At 38.9% G+C, this 21,394-nt stretch overlaps 1 protein-coding gene across 6 annotated transcripts in view; it reads right to left on the bottom strand.

Moving 5' to 3' along the window:
• The window catches only part of LOC136446542 (unconventional myosin-Ia-like), a 113,850-nt gene that overhangs the window by 82,183 nt on the left and 10,273 nt on the right, over positions 1-21,394 (bottom strand). For 3 of the 6 annotated variants that reach the window (XM_066444947.1, XM_066444946.1, XM_066444944.1), the window contains exons 1-4: positions 14,314-15,945; positions 11,021-11,238; positions 10,304-10,419; positions 166-260 (exon numbers count right to left, since the gene is read on the bottom strand). In XM_066444947.1, the coding sequence (XP_066301044.1) occupies positions 166-260; positions 10,304-10,419; positions 11,021-11,238; positions 14,314-15,376 (1,492 nt within the window). In that variant the 5' untranslated portion in view covers positions 15,377-15,945. Of the gene's footprint in view, positions 1-165; positions 261-10,303; positions 10,420-11,020; positions 11,239-14,313; positions 15,948-21,394 lie in introns of those variants that run through there. The other 3 variants (XM_066444945.1, XM_066444943.1, XM_066444948.1) reach the window with 3 other exon arrangements.

The raw sequence follows: 21,394 nt of genomic DNA on the forward strand, positions 1-21,394 counted from the left end.
ATCAGTGCAGGTGTATATTCTTGATATAGTATGTGAGGATGTTTAGTCAGCAATGTTGTATACACTTTAAATTGGATGGTATATGTACAAATACACTGTAGTGCTAAAATGGTTGCAAAGCAGCATGGGTAAGAAGACGAAGTCTGCCATATCTGATTGCCTGACCTGTTTTGCCAGCTCCACTCTCCCCTGTAATAATCACACACTGGTCCCTGTTTCTGTCTCGCATGGACCTGTAGGCATCATCTGCTATAGCATATCTGCAAGTAACAAAATGGCCATTAGTAGAACATCCACATGTGTGTAAGTGTCAGTCATACTACTGGTAGTAAAGTGACCTATAGGGTTGGGTACGGGACTGGTAAAAAAAAATTCTGAAAAAAAATCAGTGGACAGGTTTTTGGACCTATTAGAAAATTCCCAGTATCAGGCTACCAGCAGGCAGTCACATAATAATGTTATAATGATCTAAGAAAATAACAAAACAGATTTAGCTAGCTGTGGCTTAATCTCTTTTGAGGACGTTAGCTGTGAATCATATCCAGAAACACTATAGGGATGAGTCAACAGACGGCGAGGCGAGTGTAGTTAGCCGGTCCCACTGGACTTGGACTGGACTTGGACCTGAATTTTCTGTACCGGTATCCACCCCGAGGAACCAACATTGGGCTACAATGCTAAGTCCATTTGTTGTAAGACTGATGTAGCAATGTACAAAATGTACAAACTATCAGAACAAGATTGACAACATAACAATCAATCAATCAATGGATAGATAAATAAATGAATAAATAGATAAAATAAAATAAAAACACAAACACATAACATACATGTAGCATTATGCAAACTTTTTTGGACTCTTGGATTGTGGAAATTCTTCCGCAAAAGAATATTTTCAGCAAGATTCTAGTTGTTTACATTCTGAAATTTGCATGATACTTGTTGGTTCGTATGCCGCTGGAAGAGTCCATCCTTGTATGCGTTGGACATTTCTAAATTGGAAATTTTGGACTTGGGTGGTTTATGAAAAAGTCCATTTCTTTGGTGGAGTGTTTTTTTTAATGGTCCAGCGTGAATGTGGGTGGTGAGCCCATCCTTGCATATAGGGGGTCAAATTGGAAAAGATCCATTTCTGACTGGTCTGACTTTGTTATAGTTAAGTTTTTGGCAAAAGATATTTTTGTAGTCACCCCTATGCAAAAATAGAACCTTGCAAAAATTGAAGTGAAACAGGTCTGAACTGTGGTTGACAGCAATAACTTTCTGAACTGTTTATAATAACTTGTTATTGAGACTCTGAGAAATGAAGAACTTGACTGTGATCAGTTAAGTTATATAACTAAGGAATTAAGAACTTGTAGTGTTCTTCTAGGGAAGTAGCAACGTTTGAATTGTCGAAGGAATATACACCGCAGAAACCAAATCAAAATCTTTTCCCTTTTTGTTAAATTATTATGTATTGCGGCTCTGAAATTAAGTTGTCATGGTTCAGAAATGTATGTATTGACTGATTATTGTATTGTATTATAATTCATACGTATGTTTGTAATGCATGCATAATCGATTGATTGATATTAAATGATTGAAACTCAGAAGAGTACTTTCTGCATTTATTTCCAAGATAAAGGTGTTATTTGCACTCTACAATAGTATGTGCATATTGATTAATAGAGTTTCTTTATCACTGTTAATTATTTTTTATTATTTTGGTTTCTATTATGATCTGTTACATATTGATTTGAACAGATATGATACCCTGAACAATGGGTGATGCCTTGTTGGCCCATAATTTTCTGTTCTGTTGCCTTTATCTTATATTTTGTTGCCTTTATGATTTGATTTGGTTGTTGAATTTTTGTTGCTGATTGTGCTGATAACTAAATTGATTAAGCTCTTTAAGTTTGCTCTGCTATAGCTTATAATTAGGCGTTTTCTCCTTTTCTGCAGAATACTGATAAAGTTTATTGGAGCCACACATGTACAGTGTCCCATACAAATGGCACAGCCACGTGATGGTAAGACCCTGTGCACATACATGTATGTTTTTGTGAACCATCCTGTTGTTCTACATTTGATTTCTGTTGATGTCTGTTTAGTTTGGATTTCTGTTGATGTTTGTTTAGTTTTGTTTTCCTTTGCTAGTGCAGATATTATGATTTCACCATCCCCATCTTGCCCAGATGACTCCTGCAGATTTTCCACCTTACAAGACTTATCTCAGAAGACATGACAGGGGTACAGCTTCAAATTTCCAGTTACCTAACTGTAATGGCCTTGGTAATTTTATCAAACGTGGGGAGACTTTTACTTGGCTTAAAGATAAACCATACAATATTATTTGTCTTCAAGAGACCCACTCTACCTTACCTGTTGAGACTACAGTCTGTGGCAAAATGAATGGGGGGATCCATTGTATTTTCACATGGCACTTCTAGTCAAAGAGGTACAGCCATTTTATTTAAAAACAATGTTAACCCTGAAATCCATATAATTAAGAAAGACAATGAGGGGAGATGGGTTATCATTGATTTGACTATTGATAAGTATAGATTTTGTTTGGTCAATTTGTATGCTCCAAATGAAGATTCACCTGAATTTTTTACAAACTTGTCGGTAGAATTAGAGAATTTTGAAAAGTGTAATGAAAATCTGATAATTACAGGTTACTTCAATACGGTGCAGAACCCTTTACTAGATAGGCACTCTACAAACCGTTCTTATCATACTAAAGCTTTAGAATGTATTTCTGAATTGAAGTGTAAATATGACCTGTATGACATATGGCGGTTTAGGAACCCTAATGTAATCAGATACATATGGAGAAGAAGAACACAAGCAAGTAGGATTGATTATTTTTTGATTAGCTTTTCCTTAGTAAATAGAGTGAACAAATGTGTAATTGCGGACAAATTTAGATCCGATCATAATTCAATTATTACATTATCCTTTATTACTGCAGAATTCCCAAGGGGAAAGGATATTGAAAATTTAATACCTCTTTGCTAGACGACAAAATATTTCATAAAGAAACTTTAGAAATCATGAAAGATTTTTCTCAAATAATTGTGGGACAGCAAACCCCCATATTGTATGGGAAGCTGCAAAATGTTTTTTTCGAGGTCATGATCATTGTATAAAATTTTCGAGTTGGAAAAATAAACAATATCTGTCCAGAGAAAGAGACTTAATTGATAACATTAACATTAACAAGAGTCCGTAGGACACAATTCTCTGTGAAGTATTTATAGTATGTACAAGTATTGACCCACACAAATTGCATCTCTGCACAGTCCAAGTAGTGTTTTAGAGCAAGTAAAGAAAAAGTGTTTGTTTATCTTTTTCTTTCAATACAGGAGTGGTCAACCTGCTGAAAAGTATGTTTTTACAGCATGGCACAGATGGGATCTAGAAATTCCGGGAAAAGTCACAAAGTTAGATCTAGATGGCCCCTTTTCAATTATCAACGAACCATTCAGCCTTACAACTAAGATGTATCAGAAATCACAAATATGCAGTAAATCCTCTTTCCACAATTTATTGCAGGCCGGCCTGATCTATAGCTATCAAGCTATTTGCAATAAAAAAGGCTAATTTATATTATCGTAACATTTCACGAAGGTCAAAGGTCACCGGATCTAACCACCCGGAAGTGACACTGGCGCGCGCACTTTTCTGAGACATATTTCTCAACAATCTTTCATCCCCTGCGTAAACTTTTTACATTGTCACAGCCTCCGTATTATAAACTACAAGTGTGGTAAGTTTGAAGGTCCAGAGATTTCCCATTTTCACACTGTGCGTAAAAGTGCATCGTCCGTCCCGTGCGCACATACTGTATGCGAGTTGCGAGTGGACACGGCATACTTAATACACAGACTGCAGCTAAAACTCACAATTCCCGTTGCCGCATTGGTATGTAACTTGGTATATCGTTTGCTAGGTTGCAATTGCGTGTGGTGATGCACGTTGTCTATTTTTCAATGTAACAGTGACTATACGATCACAGCAAGTAAGGAAGATATATACCCCGTATCTGCCTGAAGTATTCCAGTCATGCATAACGGATTATAACATGGTCCCTATGGCAGGGCAGTGGGACATAGCATTAATTATAGGGGTGCAATTACGATATTGGATTGACGTTTAAAGTAGTTATGGTGTAACAAAGCTATTATGCATCACCACGCCGAACCAGGCGAACGATATGCCAAGTTACACACCAATGCGACAACGGGATCGTGAGTTATAGCTGCGAACGCGCAAACAAATGGTTCCCAATACTCCCAGAAGGAGGTCATCCTCCTTCCCGGAGTAACAAAGAGAAATCGATAACATGCAATCTCCCCCAGATTCTAGATCTATTCTTGATGATTTGGACAACAAACAACAAAAATTAGAGTTACTGTATAATCAACGTTTGCAAAGAATTTTAGTTAAATCCAAAGCTTGATGGATGGAATTGGGGGAGAGGCGCACTAAATATTTTCTAAATCTGGTGCACAGAAATTATACTAAAAAAAACATTCAAAAATTAAAGATATCAGATGAAACTTTTACTTTAATTTTAGAAAAACAAGTTGATTTTTATTCTTCCCTTTACTCCTTTGAAGAACCTCCAATACCCCTGACCCAAAGAAATTCTGAGAATTTTTCCCTGATGAATATGATAAGCAGTTGACAAATGAGCAGCTGGAAGTTTGTGAGGGCCTAATTACTGAAGAAGAATTACTTAATGCCATAGATTCCTTTTCTAATGGCAAGTCACCTGGAATGGATGGAATTCCTGTGGAGGTTTACAAACATTTCTTTTATGTCTTTAAAACCCCTATGTTGGATTGTTTTAATTATTCCTTGTCACAAGGCCACTTATCTGATACACAAAGACAAGGAATAATTTCTTTATTATTAAAACAAGGGAGCAATGGGGAATATAAAGACCCTTCACTGTTGAATAATTGGAGGCCCCTTACATTGTTATGTTGTGACACGAGAATTATTTCTAAATGTTTAGCTTTACGTGTAAAATTAGTTATCTCTGATATCATTCATGATGATCAAACAGGTTTTATTAAAGGAAGATTTATTGGAGATAATATTAGACGCATACTGGATTTGATTGATTATTATGAAAAGGAAGATAAACCAGGCCTTGTTTTTATTGCTGATTTTCAGAAAGCCTTTGATTCGGTAAGGTGGGACTTTATGGAAAAAGCATTAAAATTTTTCAACTTCAGCCCTCAGTTTATAGCCTGGGTAAAAACCTTATTCTCTGATATTACAAGTTCTGTCTTAAATAATGGTTATTTATCAAATCCCTTTACTTTGTACCGTGGTGTGAGGCAAGGATGTCCCTTAAGTCCTTATTTATTTATTACCTTCGACGAGAAGGTAATGCAGATGGTAGCGTTTGTGTGTGTGTCTGTAGTGGACCAGGATAACTCGAGAATGCCTGAATGGATTGTTTTGGTATTTGGTATGTTGGTAGGTTTTGATGAGACCTAAAAATGAATAGATTTTGGGCCCCCTAGCGGCTTCTTACGGTACTGCAGCGGAACTTCCTGTTTTGATATCTCGTGTTCTTGACATGCTATGGAACTGATTTTTGAGTGGTAGATAGATCTTTGGACAGAGAGTAAGTGGGATGGGTTTTGGCCCCCTAGCGGCTTTTTTGGAACTGCAGGAGCAGGTTTTGGGTCAGACTTTGAAAGGGAATAACTCAAGAAGGGCTTGATGGATGGTTATGATTTTTGGTAGGTAGATAGCTTGAGTGGTGATGTACATGATTAGATACTTCTTAATATGCAAATCAGTATCTAATTTGCATAATTAATGAGGAAAGTTTATACATCCGCCAAATTCCATTATAGGACTCTGAAACATGTGACATATGTAATTCAGGAAGAGAGAAATATTAATTGATATGAACTATGCAAATGAAGACCTTATTTGCATAATTAATGAGAAAATACTACAACAAGGTTGCCTTTATGGATGGTCATGATTTTTGATATGTAGATAGGTTGTGTAATGCTTAGGAAGATTGGACAATAATTAAGCAAATCAGATCCTAATTTGCATAATTAATGAGGCAACTTTAAAAATCCGCTTTGTTCCTTGATATGATTTGACTATTCAAATTGTAACTGAGGAAGAGAGGAATGTTGATAGATAGAAATATGCAAATGTCGGCCTAATTTGCATACATAATTAGTAACTTCTATAATTCCACACTGGCAAATGATGGCAATTTCATACATTTAGTACTTTTTTGGAGGCATCGGGAAGTTATGTGAATGTGAACATCGTTGAATCAAATTATGCTAATAAGGGCCTCATTTGCATAATTGATGATAAATATTCGCATAACCTTAGTCCTCCATTTTCAGGGAAGAATCTAGCCACACAAACGCAACAAAAACGTTGTATTCAATATTATCACATAGATTCAAGAAATAAAACATGTTATATTTAAGGGTTAATGACCCACCCTGAGGTGTATATGGTGTCATGACGCCTGGTCATGTGCTATAACCACCGAATAAAACCACAGAGTGAGCGAAAATATTAAATATTTAGTATTTACGACTCACTTCTGTATTTAAAATGCTTCCTGTTCCGGTCTACTCCTTATAATTCGCTATCTACCAGTATTTCATTTCATAATGTTACATATGTTGTTTTAGTTTGTTCCAGTTCGTTCCATTTCGTTTCATTTCATTCCATTTTGTCCATTTCGTTCCATTTCGCACTTTCGGGGGACCGCCATGTAGGGTCCCTGAATTTATCTGCCGCTTTACACATTAAAAATATATATAAAACTTTTCTGGCATCATAAATTGCTCAATTAAAAGGTTCTTATATTCATAGCGAATCGAACTAAGCTGTGACAGCAGGTAGGTTTTTACAATACGTTAGGGTTTGTTGTCCTTGTTCAGCAGTCTTATGTTTCTATGCAGATGTAGTAGGGTGAAAGTGAAATTCACACTTAGGTCACAATAGAGTAAAACTGGGCGAAAATGGGTTCACCTGAGTACATGTGAAATACTCTCTGACACAAAACTACGAAAACCACGCTCTCCTTTTTCAGCACTTCAGTGCGGAAAGTGGCTTCAGCACTGGAAAACCAGTGCTGAGTGGAGTTCAGCACTGGAGAACTCGACGTCAGCACTGGAAACCGAGTGCTGAGACAAGCTTCGGCACTGGAAACCGAGTGCTGACAAATATTCCGCACTGGAAAACTAGTGCTGAGATGCGTTACGGCGGTGACTTACTTGCGATTTTAAAACGTAGTATTTTTCCGGACTATTCACTGAAATTTATCCATAGCGCATATCTATGACAGATTTCAATTTCTATATTACCGGGGCCGGGGTAAAGTGCTCTGACGCTGCTCTGACTATAATCCTCGACGTGACCGATTTTTGAGTAAGATCTTCCTGTGGGCCAGTGGTTAAAGGGTAACTGCAACGTCATTGGAAGATACCATTGTTTGCGGACAAGCTACCAGACACCCGGGAACTCATTTGCCTACCTGAAATTACAAATTTTACTTCCTTATTGAATTTCAAAATGTTGAATTTCAAAATACTGATTAGCAAACGAGCTAATACTATTTTCAAAACACTTTACTTGGCATGATTCACGTGCATGTAAACACATTAAATATGGCAACAAACCAAGCCTTAAACAGAATGCATTGAAACAAGCCTCAAACAGAATTGCATGCAATTTTCCCCGAGCACTGGTAAATCCAGTGCGGAAAGCGTGGCTTTTGTACATCAGCACTCGGTTACCTGAGTGCTGAAAATACTTCAGCACTCGTTTTCTAGTGCTGAGTTTTTTTCAGCACTCGTTTTCCAGTGCTGGGGATTTTTCAGCACTCGTTTTCCAGTGCTAAATTGTCCCCGAGCACTGGTAAATCCAGTTCTGAAGGCGTGGCTTTTGTACATCAGTACTCGGTTCCAGTGCTGACGGCCGTTTCAGCACTGGGTAACCAGTGCTGAATGACCTTTGACATGACCCCTGACCTGGCACCGCCGCTCTGTCACGCATTCAGCACTGGTAACCGAGTGCCGAACTCCATTCAGCACTGGCATCACATAGTATACTTCTGTGAAACGCAGTGTGCTTCAATCATACTTGAATCATATCAATTTCATTTGTTGATTTTATTTTTTTCAGAAAAAAACTGGAGCGACAGGGCGAAAAAAAATTTAAAAAAGATTTTTTGCAAATAGTCTGGGGCGAAGATAAGGGTTAACATAACATAAAGTATAAGAGGATTATTCAAGTTTCAGCTTCGTATGGCTTGTTTTAATGCAATGCACCCCTTATAATTTTATTATTTTAGTAACAAAATTACCTTTTGCCATGTAATATATGGATTGATATTGAGAAATAGTTTTAATCAATGAAAAATTATAACTTAATATGATCAATGTAACCACACTTTTTAGGCATGTGCAAGCCTTAATACAGTCAAACCTGCCTAGGCGACCACCTTTTCAACGCGACCATCTGGCCATGGCGACCGCTTTTTCTCGGTCCCGAAAATTTTCCCCATAGGCACAAGCATTAAGCTGCCTGCCCAAGGCGACCACCCGTCCAACGCGACCGCGACCGCCACGAATTGGGACCGCACAGAGCACAATCCCTGCCCATGGCGGCCGCCTAATTTTCAAGCGTGTGGTGACATCAGATCATTTTGCTGTCGGATTTCACGGAAATGTTTTCAAGACTTTAAAGGACAAAAATAAGATCAAAAATATATGGAATAGCAATGTTATACCATCGATTCCTCCATGAAGTGTTTTAATAAAACGTTCCCCCTATAAACATTGTAAAGACAAATGTTTGTGATGTTGTTGTGCCTATCGTAATCTTATAGTTTAACGTGAACTCAGTTCCGTTTAAACTCAACTTTCAAAACGAATACGTAGTGCATGGCGTCAAAAAGTCAGATTTCACAGAAATTACTATCTATTTCTTGAATTTTCAAAAAAAATGTGTCTTTTGTCTTGCTAAATTCCGCCGAAAAATGACTTCGCGGCGGGCAAAACATCAGGCGAGAAATGTTGTTCCTTGGTCCCGACGCCATCTTGGATTTCGGGCGGCCCGGATTTGGCGTACCACTGACCTTTGTAAAACACGATGATTTTGTGTATGAACATTTACGAATACTCTAGTTATTGGTGAAAATCAAATTCTTATTTTCTTTTTATTTCCATGAATCTCACAAACCTTTATTGGACGCTGTGCGTTCTGCTGCACTGACTTACCCTTCGATGCGGTGGCACAGAGCTTCGCGGCGTGGCGCGACGAAATCACACTGTTAACGCGTTCCGTTTTCATCTTTAGTTGTCAGATCGAAAATTTTTTTACCCTTTCATCCAGCGGTCGGCGACCCAAAAAAGGCTGGGACCAGCAGGCGTTTTCTAGGGATCTGTCTTAGGCCTTAAAACTTCGATGATGTGCGTGTGTGTGTGTACTATTCAATGTAACGTGTGAATGCGGGAGGGCGCTGCGAGATCATCGAGGCAACCATCGTTTTGTAGTCAAAATTATGACGAAAATTTGTACACGATGTAGCGGTATACAATTATTACATCGATAACGGAAAATGTAATTTTTGTAGGATCTTTCTGTCAATGAGAATTGAACCTGGTGAGGGTCATGCTGTCTAAATTCACATAATTTTTTCATCATTTACGTACTGTATTTGAAAACCTCGACCTGGAAACATGTGAGTGGAATCCTCTTCATGGCGACCACCTGTCCATCGCGACTGTTTTTGCTCGGTCCGCCGGGTGGTCGCCTTGGGCAGGTTTGACTGTAATCTATTTTAGTGGCTATTGAGTTTTACAACTGAACAGATAGTAAAATTGGGAATAAAAATTTGTGAATGGGAATAGGACCATTTTTTTTTTCAAAATGGGAAAAACAGGACAGGCTATTCCCAGAAGCAACAAAAAAAATTGGCGTGGCCTAATAAACAAAAAAAATTGGAAATTGAGAAGTTCATCGTGTATCTGTCTGCCTTACCAAAAACTCTAGTCTATACCTACATACATGTATCTATGATAATCCTTCAGCACAGCACAGTTAACAATGTGTGTACTAGTAGCCATATGGTATTCTATTTGAAAAGGCTCTTTTGCACATTCTGAATTCATTCCAGACAAGCAACAATGAACTCTGCATTATCACAAAACAAGAAATCTGTATGTAACGTTAGTGACTACTAGTTTTTTGTACAAAACAATCAAAACAACACAATGAGAAAACAAATTCGGTATATACTTACATGTGTGGAGGGAGTTCGTACAAGTTCCTCCCCCTATAGGTCTGAATGGTGCCAGGGCTGAACAGGGGAACCTTCTTGTAGGGGTTGACTGACACCACAACCTGGCCAATGTATGTCTGAAAAGAGACAACACATTTCATAGGTCCAGAAACAATGTAGACCTGACTTGTAAGTTGATTGATGGAGTCGACTGTCACCTCCAAGTTACATATGAATACATGTACATTTCATATTGTAGCAATCATTGTGGATGCTTAATACATCTTTTCAGGCCACACAATCTCTTGGCTTTTGGGTTCCCCAATTCATTTCTTCTGATTTGAAAAATAACATCATTATTTACATTATTTTCTGTTTTACTGAATTTGAACCCCAAGGTAAATTTTGTGAGTTGTACTAGTAATGTTTGTTTGTTTGAATCTTTGCTCATTGCTTTTCATTGAGGCTACACTTCTCTCTTCTTTCCACTAGACTGTGATTGCTGAGCAACCATGTGGTAATCAAAATTTGTGTGATTGGTAATCATAATTGGAATGATTTAAAAGTATGATTTAAAAGACAACAAAACACACAGAACAAAAAAAAATTATTCTTCATCTATGAAATTCGTTGAGCAATTTTTTAATCTTTGGTTGCTGAGCGCTCGGAATGTGACCACAGCCTCTAGTGTACAAACATCACAGGGATGACTCCAATAAAACACCGGTACAAACTCACATAAATGTCTTCAGCGTAGAATCTCCTCTTGACGTTGTTAATGCAGGCTTCCTCGGTGAGAGGGTCCAGTAGCACCATGTCGCCCACCCCGACCATACTCTCTAGGATGTTACTGGTGTGGCCGTTCATAAACAGTGCCTGCTGGATACGCCGCTGCTTCCCACCGTTCATTCTGGAAAACTGTCGCTGGGCCTGCCTATAGTCTGCAATGGTGTACCCTGGGAGGGAAGACAGGCTCATCAGAGTGCATATGGAAAATCCTCACTCTAAACTAACCAAACGGCCTGGTTACCATCACAAGCATCTGTCTATGTTGTGGTTATTGTCAAATTGTCATCTTATTGGCTCCCAAGGTGGATTGACGTTTCGTTTCTTGCAACACCCCTTTTGTAATAGCTAGTTGGGCAGCCCTGTCTGTGTGTCCAAAACAGCCAAACAAATAAAGAAAGAAAGAAAGGATAAAAAACTAAGAAATGATTGACAGGGAATGGCTGAAATATCATTAGCAGACTAGTGCCATATCCACATCAAATTGTTGAACACAATCACTCATTCAGATTTCCTGACTCATTCTACTTAAAATACATGCAGGTGACTAATTTTGATTTGACAGGGGCTTATTTGCATATCTCTCAACTTCATATCCTCACTGGGGTTTCCCTCATAAATAACTAATCAGCACAGACGTGTGTACTGTACAATATAGAGGAGCAGGTGTACTGGTAATTGTATCTAACTGTTGATGATAACAGACAGACCACTTTTAAATATGCCCCCTTCCCTGAACAAAAATGACATCATAACTATTCGTTGCCTCAATAGCATTGGCTATGCAGATGAGCGTGTGTGAAGTTCTAACAAAGAAAACAATGAAACAAGTCACAAGCTATAAACCATGGCCAGCTGTCTGAGTTCCTAACAAAGAAAATAATAAAACATAAGCTAAAAGCGAGCTAAAAGTTGTATTGGTGATTGATTTTAATGTTAAAGCAGGAGGCAAAGAAGACAAAATTCCTTCAATATACATGTATTGTCGTTACAATAGAAAGAGACATGAATATTTTGAATACTGCCTAAAATATTTGTAGTCCACAACAATACATGTATATCAAGTTGAATATCAGTGGGGCAATGGGGAAAGACTATCATGTCAAACTATGTAGGAGCATGGTTAACCCGCTTGGTAGGAGGTTAAAATAAGGAGAGAGCTTGAAATCACTGCCCTTTGTACTCAGTGGGCCGTGGGCGTCAAAACTGTAATTGACATAAACTTGCCCTGATTTCAATGGGTGCAGCCTGGCACGCCAGCATTCTGTTCCATTGTTTAGTTGCAAATTGGAGCGCCCCAGGACAGTCATAAGTTCAATCAATTATAGCTATTTTGAGGAATTAATTTTTTAAGAAATTGAGGGGATTGGGAAAAATAGATAGCGGAGAAGACAATCGGAGGAAATTCAAGTGCTGCAACTAACATTACAGACCGTGGCCGTTTTAATTTCAACAGCCTTGAAACAAGCTTGAAATAACGTTAATCTTTGTAACAACATTCACCCTACAAACGGTCAATGGTCAAACAAAGAGCTGAACTAATACATCTGCTACATTTTGCATGTAATATGTCAGTCTTTGTGTACAAATTCTGTGTCAAAGATCCTAGGTATATATAAGGGCATATATACCTTGTTTCTATTCGGAGCTGTGAGAACAAAATCCGATACATTCTACACACATAATTCAGTACCTTATTGATCCTCCTTCACCAGCAGAGAGGCACAAAACACAGTTGAAGCCTAGAATGTAGCCCCAATTGCCGAAAAAATGGCCGACTTGCCTATTGTGAAAGTTTAAAAAATTGAAATTTCACATCGTCAACCATCTAAAATAACATTCCGTATATCCAGAATGAATCACATAATTTCTACAAAACAACAACATTTGAAGGCATGTATTCTAAAATGTGAATATTCTAAAATGTTCACTAAGATTCCACCTCTTGCAAGTTAGGGCCACGTTTATGTATTAAAACAGTAAATTTCAAATTCTCAGGAAAGACATCTCAGGACAGAGTGAGTGAAATCAGTAAGTGCCAGAAAGGCCCCTGTCATGTTTGGACAGATTAGACTGTGTACATCATGGTAGTGGATTATTGTAGAATGTACTGTACTACGTATCCAGTGGGTAGATATGGTTAGATGACTTAGATCAGTGACAGACCATTCTCCTTATAGCAGAGCCGAACCCACGTATACATCCTTCAGGTGAATGTAGGAAGTTTTTAGGACGCGGATTCAGCTCTGCCATAAAAGAATGTGACACATGATCACGTCAGCACTGCACCGTCAAAAGCAACTGCTATGTCCATCCACACGTCTTTAGCCCTTGCTGAGTCACTGTGCGGTTTCCAACTAAATCTGAGAACTGCGACTACATGTACGTAAAGACGCAGGTCTTTTATTTGTAATAATTATTCAATAATTATTATTATCATTGCAGCAGTATATGAATTTAGCACTGCCGCCAACCTAAAACCACAGACAACACCCCATGTCATCCTTAACGCAAAATTAAATCCCCGCGAACTTAAATGCATTCACAGTAATAAGACAATGTTTGAATGTACAGGTTGTCTCCTAATGGTGCCGACACCCACCGTGACCCGCCCGGGACCTCCCATACAATCACTATCAACGTGATTGTCAATGGAGACCACCTTCTTTTGATAGTCAATTTACATAGAAAACAATTCTAGACATATTGGCGGTATTGTACCACGTTTGCCGATTTTTAGTGCACCTTTTTAGTTAACTTGTCGAGGATTTTTGAAAAATATTGGCGCATTGGTTATCCGGTATTGGTGACAATGCGCCGTGCAGATATGCGGAGTAACTAACAATGCAGAGAATGCAGTGAATGGGAACCGGTTTAGGATTTGGGGATTCGGTGCAGTTAAATGGAATGTGCGTTAATCCGAGGTGCAATTAAGTGGCTTCTACTGTACAATGTACATACATAAATCATAATAGCACCAGTGGTACTATTAAGTGTATATACAAAATATATACTTACAACATTGTATTGCAATCAATGGAGTATTATTATTGCATTCAAGTTCGAAATTCTGCAAAATGACGGTGTCCGGTGAGCAAATTCACAGCAGTCTGACAGGCAAACCCTGGTTGTGATCATGATGGGTTTGATATGTAAAAGTTTATCATATACTCATGATAATGTAAGCACAGAGCAACTTAGATCAATGACAGGAATATCATTCATTGTTCAAATTCTCTACTCACCAAGGTCAGGTTCAAATGGAGAAGACTGTCTGACAACTGTGGTTACAACGTCTGGCTTGGAATCTTTCTGAGATTGTTGTAAGCCACATCCAATATCTTGTTTCAGTTGGACAGAACTTTCCTTATGGATCCCAACATTGATGTCTGACTTAGATAGACACTGATTACCAGAATATCCCTTTTGTAGACTGGAGTCCCCCGGAAAGACTTGGTTGAGTGTTCTGTTGTATACCTTGCAGCCAGTTTTACCACCAGGTGTTTTTTTCACATGGCTGAGGGTTGACAGATGAATGTCTTCAGCCAACGGACGAGATGAGTTCTTGTCTGTCTGTATACAGTGTTCAGTCCATGTATCACTTTCGTTCAGTCCTGACTTACATGTACTATGTGTCTTCTGATGTGAGATATGTGGATGCTGTTTTTCCTCTGCTGCTCTCCTATTGAAAAGATCTATGCAGGCTTTAACTGAAGTACTGCCTGTACTAATTTCATTGAGCAAACAGCCAGCTCTGCCATCTACTGCATAAGATCTATTGCTGGCTGTGCCACAGTTATTTTTAGAAGGTTTATATATGCTGCAGTCTTCCCCATTGGAACATCTCTCTACAGTCTTCACTTTTGAGGATATTCTGTCCCTCTGCTGTAATCTTCTCTTTGCAGCTTTCCCGTGATGGTTATCGTTTACGTCTGTTGGCACATGATGTTGGTCCTTTGTTAATGGTAGCTCAGCAGTGATGTCCTCACCCTTTCTCTTGAAGGTTGCAGCTCCCTTTGCATGTGGCAGCTGCTCACATCTCTTCCCATCAGAACTTACTCCATTTGAAGTCTCGGTCTTATCTGAAACACTTTCTGCAGCAACATCTGAGATGGGTACACAGCTCCAGCACCCAGCCTGGCTCTTTCTGAAAACGTTATTGTTGGCAGCCTCCAGCCAAGTACTACACTCTACCCAGATCCCTTCTGCCTTTGTCCACAGATTGACTTCTGACTGGGAAGCAGTGATATCGTTACTTTGTTCCCAAATCCCCCGATGACGTGATAATTCCCTGCCTGGCACAGCCATGACCTCAGCAGCAGCAGTAAAGTGGGCAGGGTGCACATTACCATGTTAGCACCATGGCAGGGGAATAGCTTGCCTCATTTGCATCTCATCACCATAATATCAACACAAAGTGCGATCCATTTAGCTTGAAACATCCTACCCCAAGTTAAGTAGTTATGACAGTGGCTCAATTTTGTTATCCTATGACTTTTCCAGGGATAAATTTGTTTATACAGGGAAGCTTTGTGGACAGATGACCCTGCCAGTAGGACTGTCCTGTCTCCCCTAGAAGAGGTATGGAATGTTCCAGGGTCTGGGCAGAGGCTGATATTCTGGTCATCGATAGTGTCAAATTACATGTACATGTATATGTACATCATTTCTGTCTGCTACAGCAAATTAATGTTTAGTATAATTGCAAGAGCCATGTGGAACTTTGCCATCTGTGATAACTGCTCAATAAGTAAATCAAATCACAATGTAGAAACGTCAGCTTCATTGCAAAAGAACTTAACTGCAAAGAATTATCTTGCTTGGATACTTGAAAGTAAGGAAGTAAGAATTTTTTACAACATTTGTTCAACATCTTAGAGGTGACAAGGTCACAAGATTAACATGCATATCATTACTTTTATGACATCCTCCAATCAGATAGATTTGCAGAATTCATGCCTTCCTTAATAGCACCTGCCTGAAGGTGAAGGACAAATTGACCTCCGAAGCAAGGGGAGTGTATTCATGATGGCACACCTTTGAATAGGTAACGGGGGGTGTCCATAGTCCGGTAACTGTTCTAAGTGAATGCGCATGTCTTTTGTCATCGTACATTTTGCCCTGAACCCAAAAAAAACAAGCTTAGATCTTGTAACAGGCATATAACTGTGATTAAAGCTACACATACATAGTTTTCATTTAAACAGTAGCGTTCCGCACTTTGTTTTATTACGCACAAAAGTCACTGCGGTTTTGGGGTTTGCATTCTAGTGGAACGTTCTAACACAAAAAGGGGGTCCAAACTCCGGTAAGGTGACAAGCAGGTCATTACCGTGGATGTTTAAGCATCCCATGTAAATAGAATAACACTAAAGCCTTGCAATATCAATTTTTATAGCAAATATGTGCCATATTTTGTATTACAGTAATTGTTCAAATACGGTGAGATAGAAATTTCCCTTGTCACGGTGAGATCAACCTGCCGCCGAAAACAAAATGGCGGGACATTGTTTACGTTGCCTGCGATCGTATGCCTTTACGCTTTCGGCTTCATTGATGGTCTTTTCAACCTTGTCATTCATAGCAGCAATATCTATGGGATTTTTTCAGCCGGTAGGGTTCAATTTTCTGGTATGGTCGGCGCTCTACCGGCGGGTTGAGTAATTTAATTGTGTTAGGCACCTCTTTTGGCTGCCGTCATACGTCATTGGTAAAGATGGTGGAGCGACAGGATGAACACTGCGGCGTCATTTTAACTCCGACTATCCAACTTTAAAGGCAAATATGGTATATAGGCTTGTTTTAAGAGGAAGTCTAATGAATGTCCTTCCTATATTTGGTGGTATCTTTTTACATGTTGTATTCTACGATGAACAATTAAAAAGAGTTTCGAGGGGCATGTTCTCGATGCGTTCGCTCGTCAACCCGCACGGAAGGCGTCAAACAGTGTGATTTTTGAAATCTTTATCCGTTGGGGCTTACCAACTTCAACACATACTCCAACTTCGTGGTGATTTACATGAAGGTTTAGTCCATAACTAGGTGTACTTATCATATGCAGCTACCCATGCATATCTCCGCAACAATGATTTTTAAAACCTTACCGGACTATGGACCTTACTGGACTATGGACACCCCCCGTTAGCAATAGCTCACATGCTGTACTTGACCTTCCTTGACCTTTCCATAAATCTAAGGTCATCGCACGTCCTAGAGGGATGGGCTCAACATAAGTGACCCAGCCAAATATATCAGTCTAATTACTGTATGTAAATCATCATGCAAGCATTCTACATACCAAAAAACATTATCATCCGTCACCCCTTATTGAGTTATTCTATCTCTTTGAAAGTCTAAAACAAAACCTGCTCCTGCAGTTCAAAAAAAGGATTTGGAAACTTGATTTTGATCTAATCCCTGTTGTCTATTCATGAATTGTATTGTACATATTTATCATTTGAAAGTGTACCCTTTACAACGATACCCCATTGGCTATGATGATAATGTCAATTCAACTTCAAGGGTCCAGCACCAGGGTTGCTATGTGGTCGCCAAAAGAGTGCCCAAATTTTCTTCAACCATATCTCTGTTGTTTCTTTCACTAGCATTGTGTTTCATCTGACTTGGGGTGTCCCCAGCCGAGATTTCATCCATAGAATCAATAATATAGATACTGTAAATGCAGTAAAGTTTATGGTGATTTACTTTAAAAAAATTGCAGTAGGGAGAAAATGGAGTGTTCCCGGTGGTTTTTAGTTCACCATTGAAACAAGGTCTTAGGCAGGTAGACGGCAGAACAAGCACTTTTGCGGTGGTTTTAAGTTTGCGGTGAAGAGGCTACCGCGAAAACTGCGAACATTCAACCGAAAATAATTTCATCAGGTTGGTAGAATATAGGATATTTGGAGTTTCTTTTAACACAACCAGGTAATCTCACCTGCTGACGTTTCGGTGTCTGTCAGACACCTTCTTCAGAGCTTCTGACTGGAGTACTGCTTCTCACCGCTATAAGTAGCCGACGTAGGTGGCGCTTTTGCGGCGAGAAGGTGTCTGACCGACACCGAAACATCAGCAGGTGAGATTACCTGGTTGTGTTAAAAGAAACTCCAAATATCCTGCGAACATTCAAGTTTTAAGCCACAACAAACTTAAATGCATTTACAGTACCCACATATACAACAAGAGTTCGTAGGACACAAAGCTACATGAAGTAATTATGATGTTTGCAGTGTGACTATGGTATTGATACCCTCTGTAACTACCGATAAGCCAAATTTCAGACAAATCCATCTAAAAGACCTGACTTATAGGTGCGAAGACACAAACTCAGACAAAAACAAGTTCTTCAACTTAAGTATGAAAGTCTCATCCTACCAAAGAAGGCTATTGTAGCATTTTCTAATCAATTATGTAAATGAGGCCCTGATTTTGCATGATTTATATCTAACTAGAGATTCACAACCTCATACCTTCGCCAATAATTTAAGTCTTTATGGCTGATGTATTTAGGGTGTTTATCATTGATTATCATATGGGTAGATGTCATCGACCAATCAGAAGGCTGCATTCTTCATACAGACCCGATAAGCAGGTCATTAATCTTCATATGGACCTGCGGGTCTATAAACTTTTTATGGACCAGGTGTTCGAACGTTACCATTAAATGACAGGGGGTTTTGTTTTTATATTTCATGTTAAGACAAATACTACACAAATCAAATACAACACAAAGTACTACTAACTACTATATGGACAATGGCTATATGATAATAACGTTAATGACCCGCTTTCCTTCGGTCTATCCGGAAAAGCGGGCTGTAAACTTCGTATGGACTTGCGGGTCTGTAAACTTCGTACGCTTTTGCGTTCGAATGTTCGGCAGTAGCGCAACCGCAACACTCGAAATGCATTCTCAACATTCTATAGAACCCCGTGTGATGCGGAACACCTGTAGCGAACGTTTTGGCGGCCCAGGTATGACACAAAATCAAATACTGCACACATAACGTAACTACTAACTACTCTAACCTCTCAAATAGAAGTACCCCCTGGAATAGAAGTACCCCCCGGACAAATCTTCAAAATGTAATATAAGTACCCCCTGGAATAAAAGTACCCCCCGGAAAATTTCAAAAATCGACAGTCGAGGCTAGGTAAACTGTGTCCATACATGTACAACTGTCACTGTCAGAGGGAAATAAGATAATAAGCAGGTAGGTAACATATATTTAGTCAATTATGCCATACCTATTAAGTATATAGATATTGAACAGAATAACTGTCCATAGCTTGTTCAAATCATGATGATCTTCCTCGCCTCTTCGTAAAATATGATAGTAATATTGAAAAATTGGGCATAGGTTCCCCGCTATGACCCCTAACCGGGGGCCACGGTGCTTTCAAATTCAACAAGTGAAAATGTACATGATACATGCTTTTTCTACTTGGAACTTGAAGCAAGTGATCAAAGAAAATTGTTATATCATTTTATCATGACTGACAATCAGTGACATATAACAAAAATCATCAGAGTACTTAAGTTAAATGTACCTGATCATATTTTCTAAAGACATCAACCACAAAAAAACACAAATATGAACACAGTCCTTCCACAAAAGAAATATGTCTATAAACTTTTGCTCCATAGCGTCGAAAACAAAGTGAGACGCTCCGATTTCGAGTTCCCGCGGTAAATCCCACAATGTTGAACAGAGATCGACTGTAAAAGTAACTCAACGTCACAGACCGCACATACTAAGAAGTTACCTATTACGTGTTGACACGCGATGAACCGCCTAAATTGGGAAAATCTTACGATTATTTTAAAAAAATGAACCCTCTGAAAATAAATATGGCCTTGTGTGTCTATCGTTGCCCAAAAAATATAATATTTCCATGCGTTTACGGTATCATTTTAAAGATCGGTATCCGCACTACGCAATATGCTGCTAGTTTTACTGTCGCCATACCTGAGAGTGGCGGCCATGTTTCGCGATTTCGCGCTGTTGTTTACCGAATCATATCTGACATATTTCTGCCGTTTTAGAGATTTTGTGGCCTCAAAACACATATTACAAGGGAAGCTAAGTTATGATTGTTGTTTTAACGTGTTACATGTCTTCTGCGAACAAATAATTCTTCCGCCGCGCTGCCGATACTACGGATAGTGGTCAGGAAATTATTATTCCCCGTGCAGCCGTGCACCCTACTCCACACGTTTTTGATCAGCGTGCTTTGGTTTACGATATAAACAGAGACTATCAAAGTTATTTATATGAAAATTGTATTTTAAAATGTCAATGTCGCGTCTTTTTTTCCGGTTTACTTTGTAGCGTCATAGCGATATCAACCGATATGTTACGAGTGCCGCCAGGATACTTTTCACAAGGCCGTCAAAGCGGCGAGAAAATCAACGCCGGTAGGCCGAAAAATAGCGAATTACGAGCAAAAATACCGGGTAAATATGGGCAGATAAACCTTAACTTACGATTTTTGAGGGATTCCTGGTTTGCAAAGCCTCAATTTTTCAAAAAATAATAAACGTACCGTCTAGAATAAGAACGTACCGGGTGGAACTATAGACGAAAAAAAATAAACGTACCGGTACGTTTATTTGAGAGGTGAGAGTACTAGCATGACATGGACAATGGCTATATGATAATAACGTTAATGACCCGCTTTCCTTCGGTCTATACGGTGTGATAAGGCATGGTCGTTCCTATAACCACCTCATAAAGTGCCTCGGTCGCTTCACGACCCCGGTACTTTATTCGTTGGTTATAGGAACGACCATGCCTTATCACACCGTATAGACCGAAGGAAAGCGGGTCATTAACCCTATATTATACAAAAAAGGTCCTCATTTGCATAAACTACATCAATTGATCATCTTCTCCAGCCAAATAACAGAATTTATTGAATGATGTTCATATTCACAAAAGTTACAGATGCCACAAGTATGAAATTGCTGTCATTTACCAGTATGGAATTATAGTAGTTTCTCATTAGCTATGCCAATAAGGTCTTCATTTGCATATTTTCTATGTATCGACATTCCTCTCTTCCTCAGTTACAAACGTTACGAGGCTAAGTAGAATAGTTGAATAGACCTATCATGGAAAGTCCTAATTAATTATGCAATCAAGATTCTGCTTTTTATAACTACCATTTGATTATACTAAGCATCACCTAAGCTATCCATATAAAAAAAATCATGATGAGTCTTCTTGAGTTATAGTTTTTTCTCATTAATTATACAAATGAGGTCTTCATTTGCATGATTAGTATCTATCAATATTTCTCTTTCTCAGGCACGTCACATGTTTG

This window comes from Branchiostoma lanceolatum, chromosome 12 (genome assembly GCF_035083965.1).
Source record: "Branchiostoma lanceolatum isolate klBraLanc5 chromosome 12, klBraLanc5.hap2, whole genome shotgun sequence".
NCBI classification, from domain to species: Eukaryota; Metazoa; Chordata; class Leptocardii; order Amphioxiformes; family Branchiostomatidae; genus Branchiostoma; species Branchiostoma lanceolatum.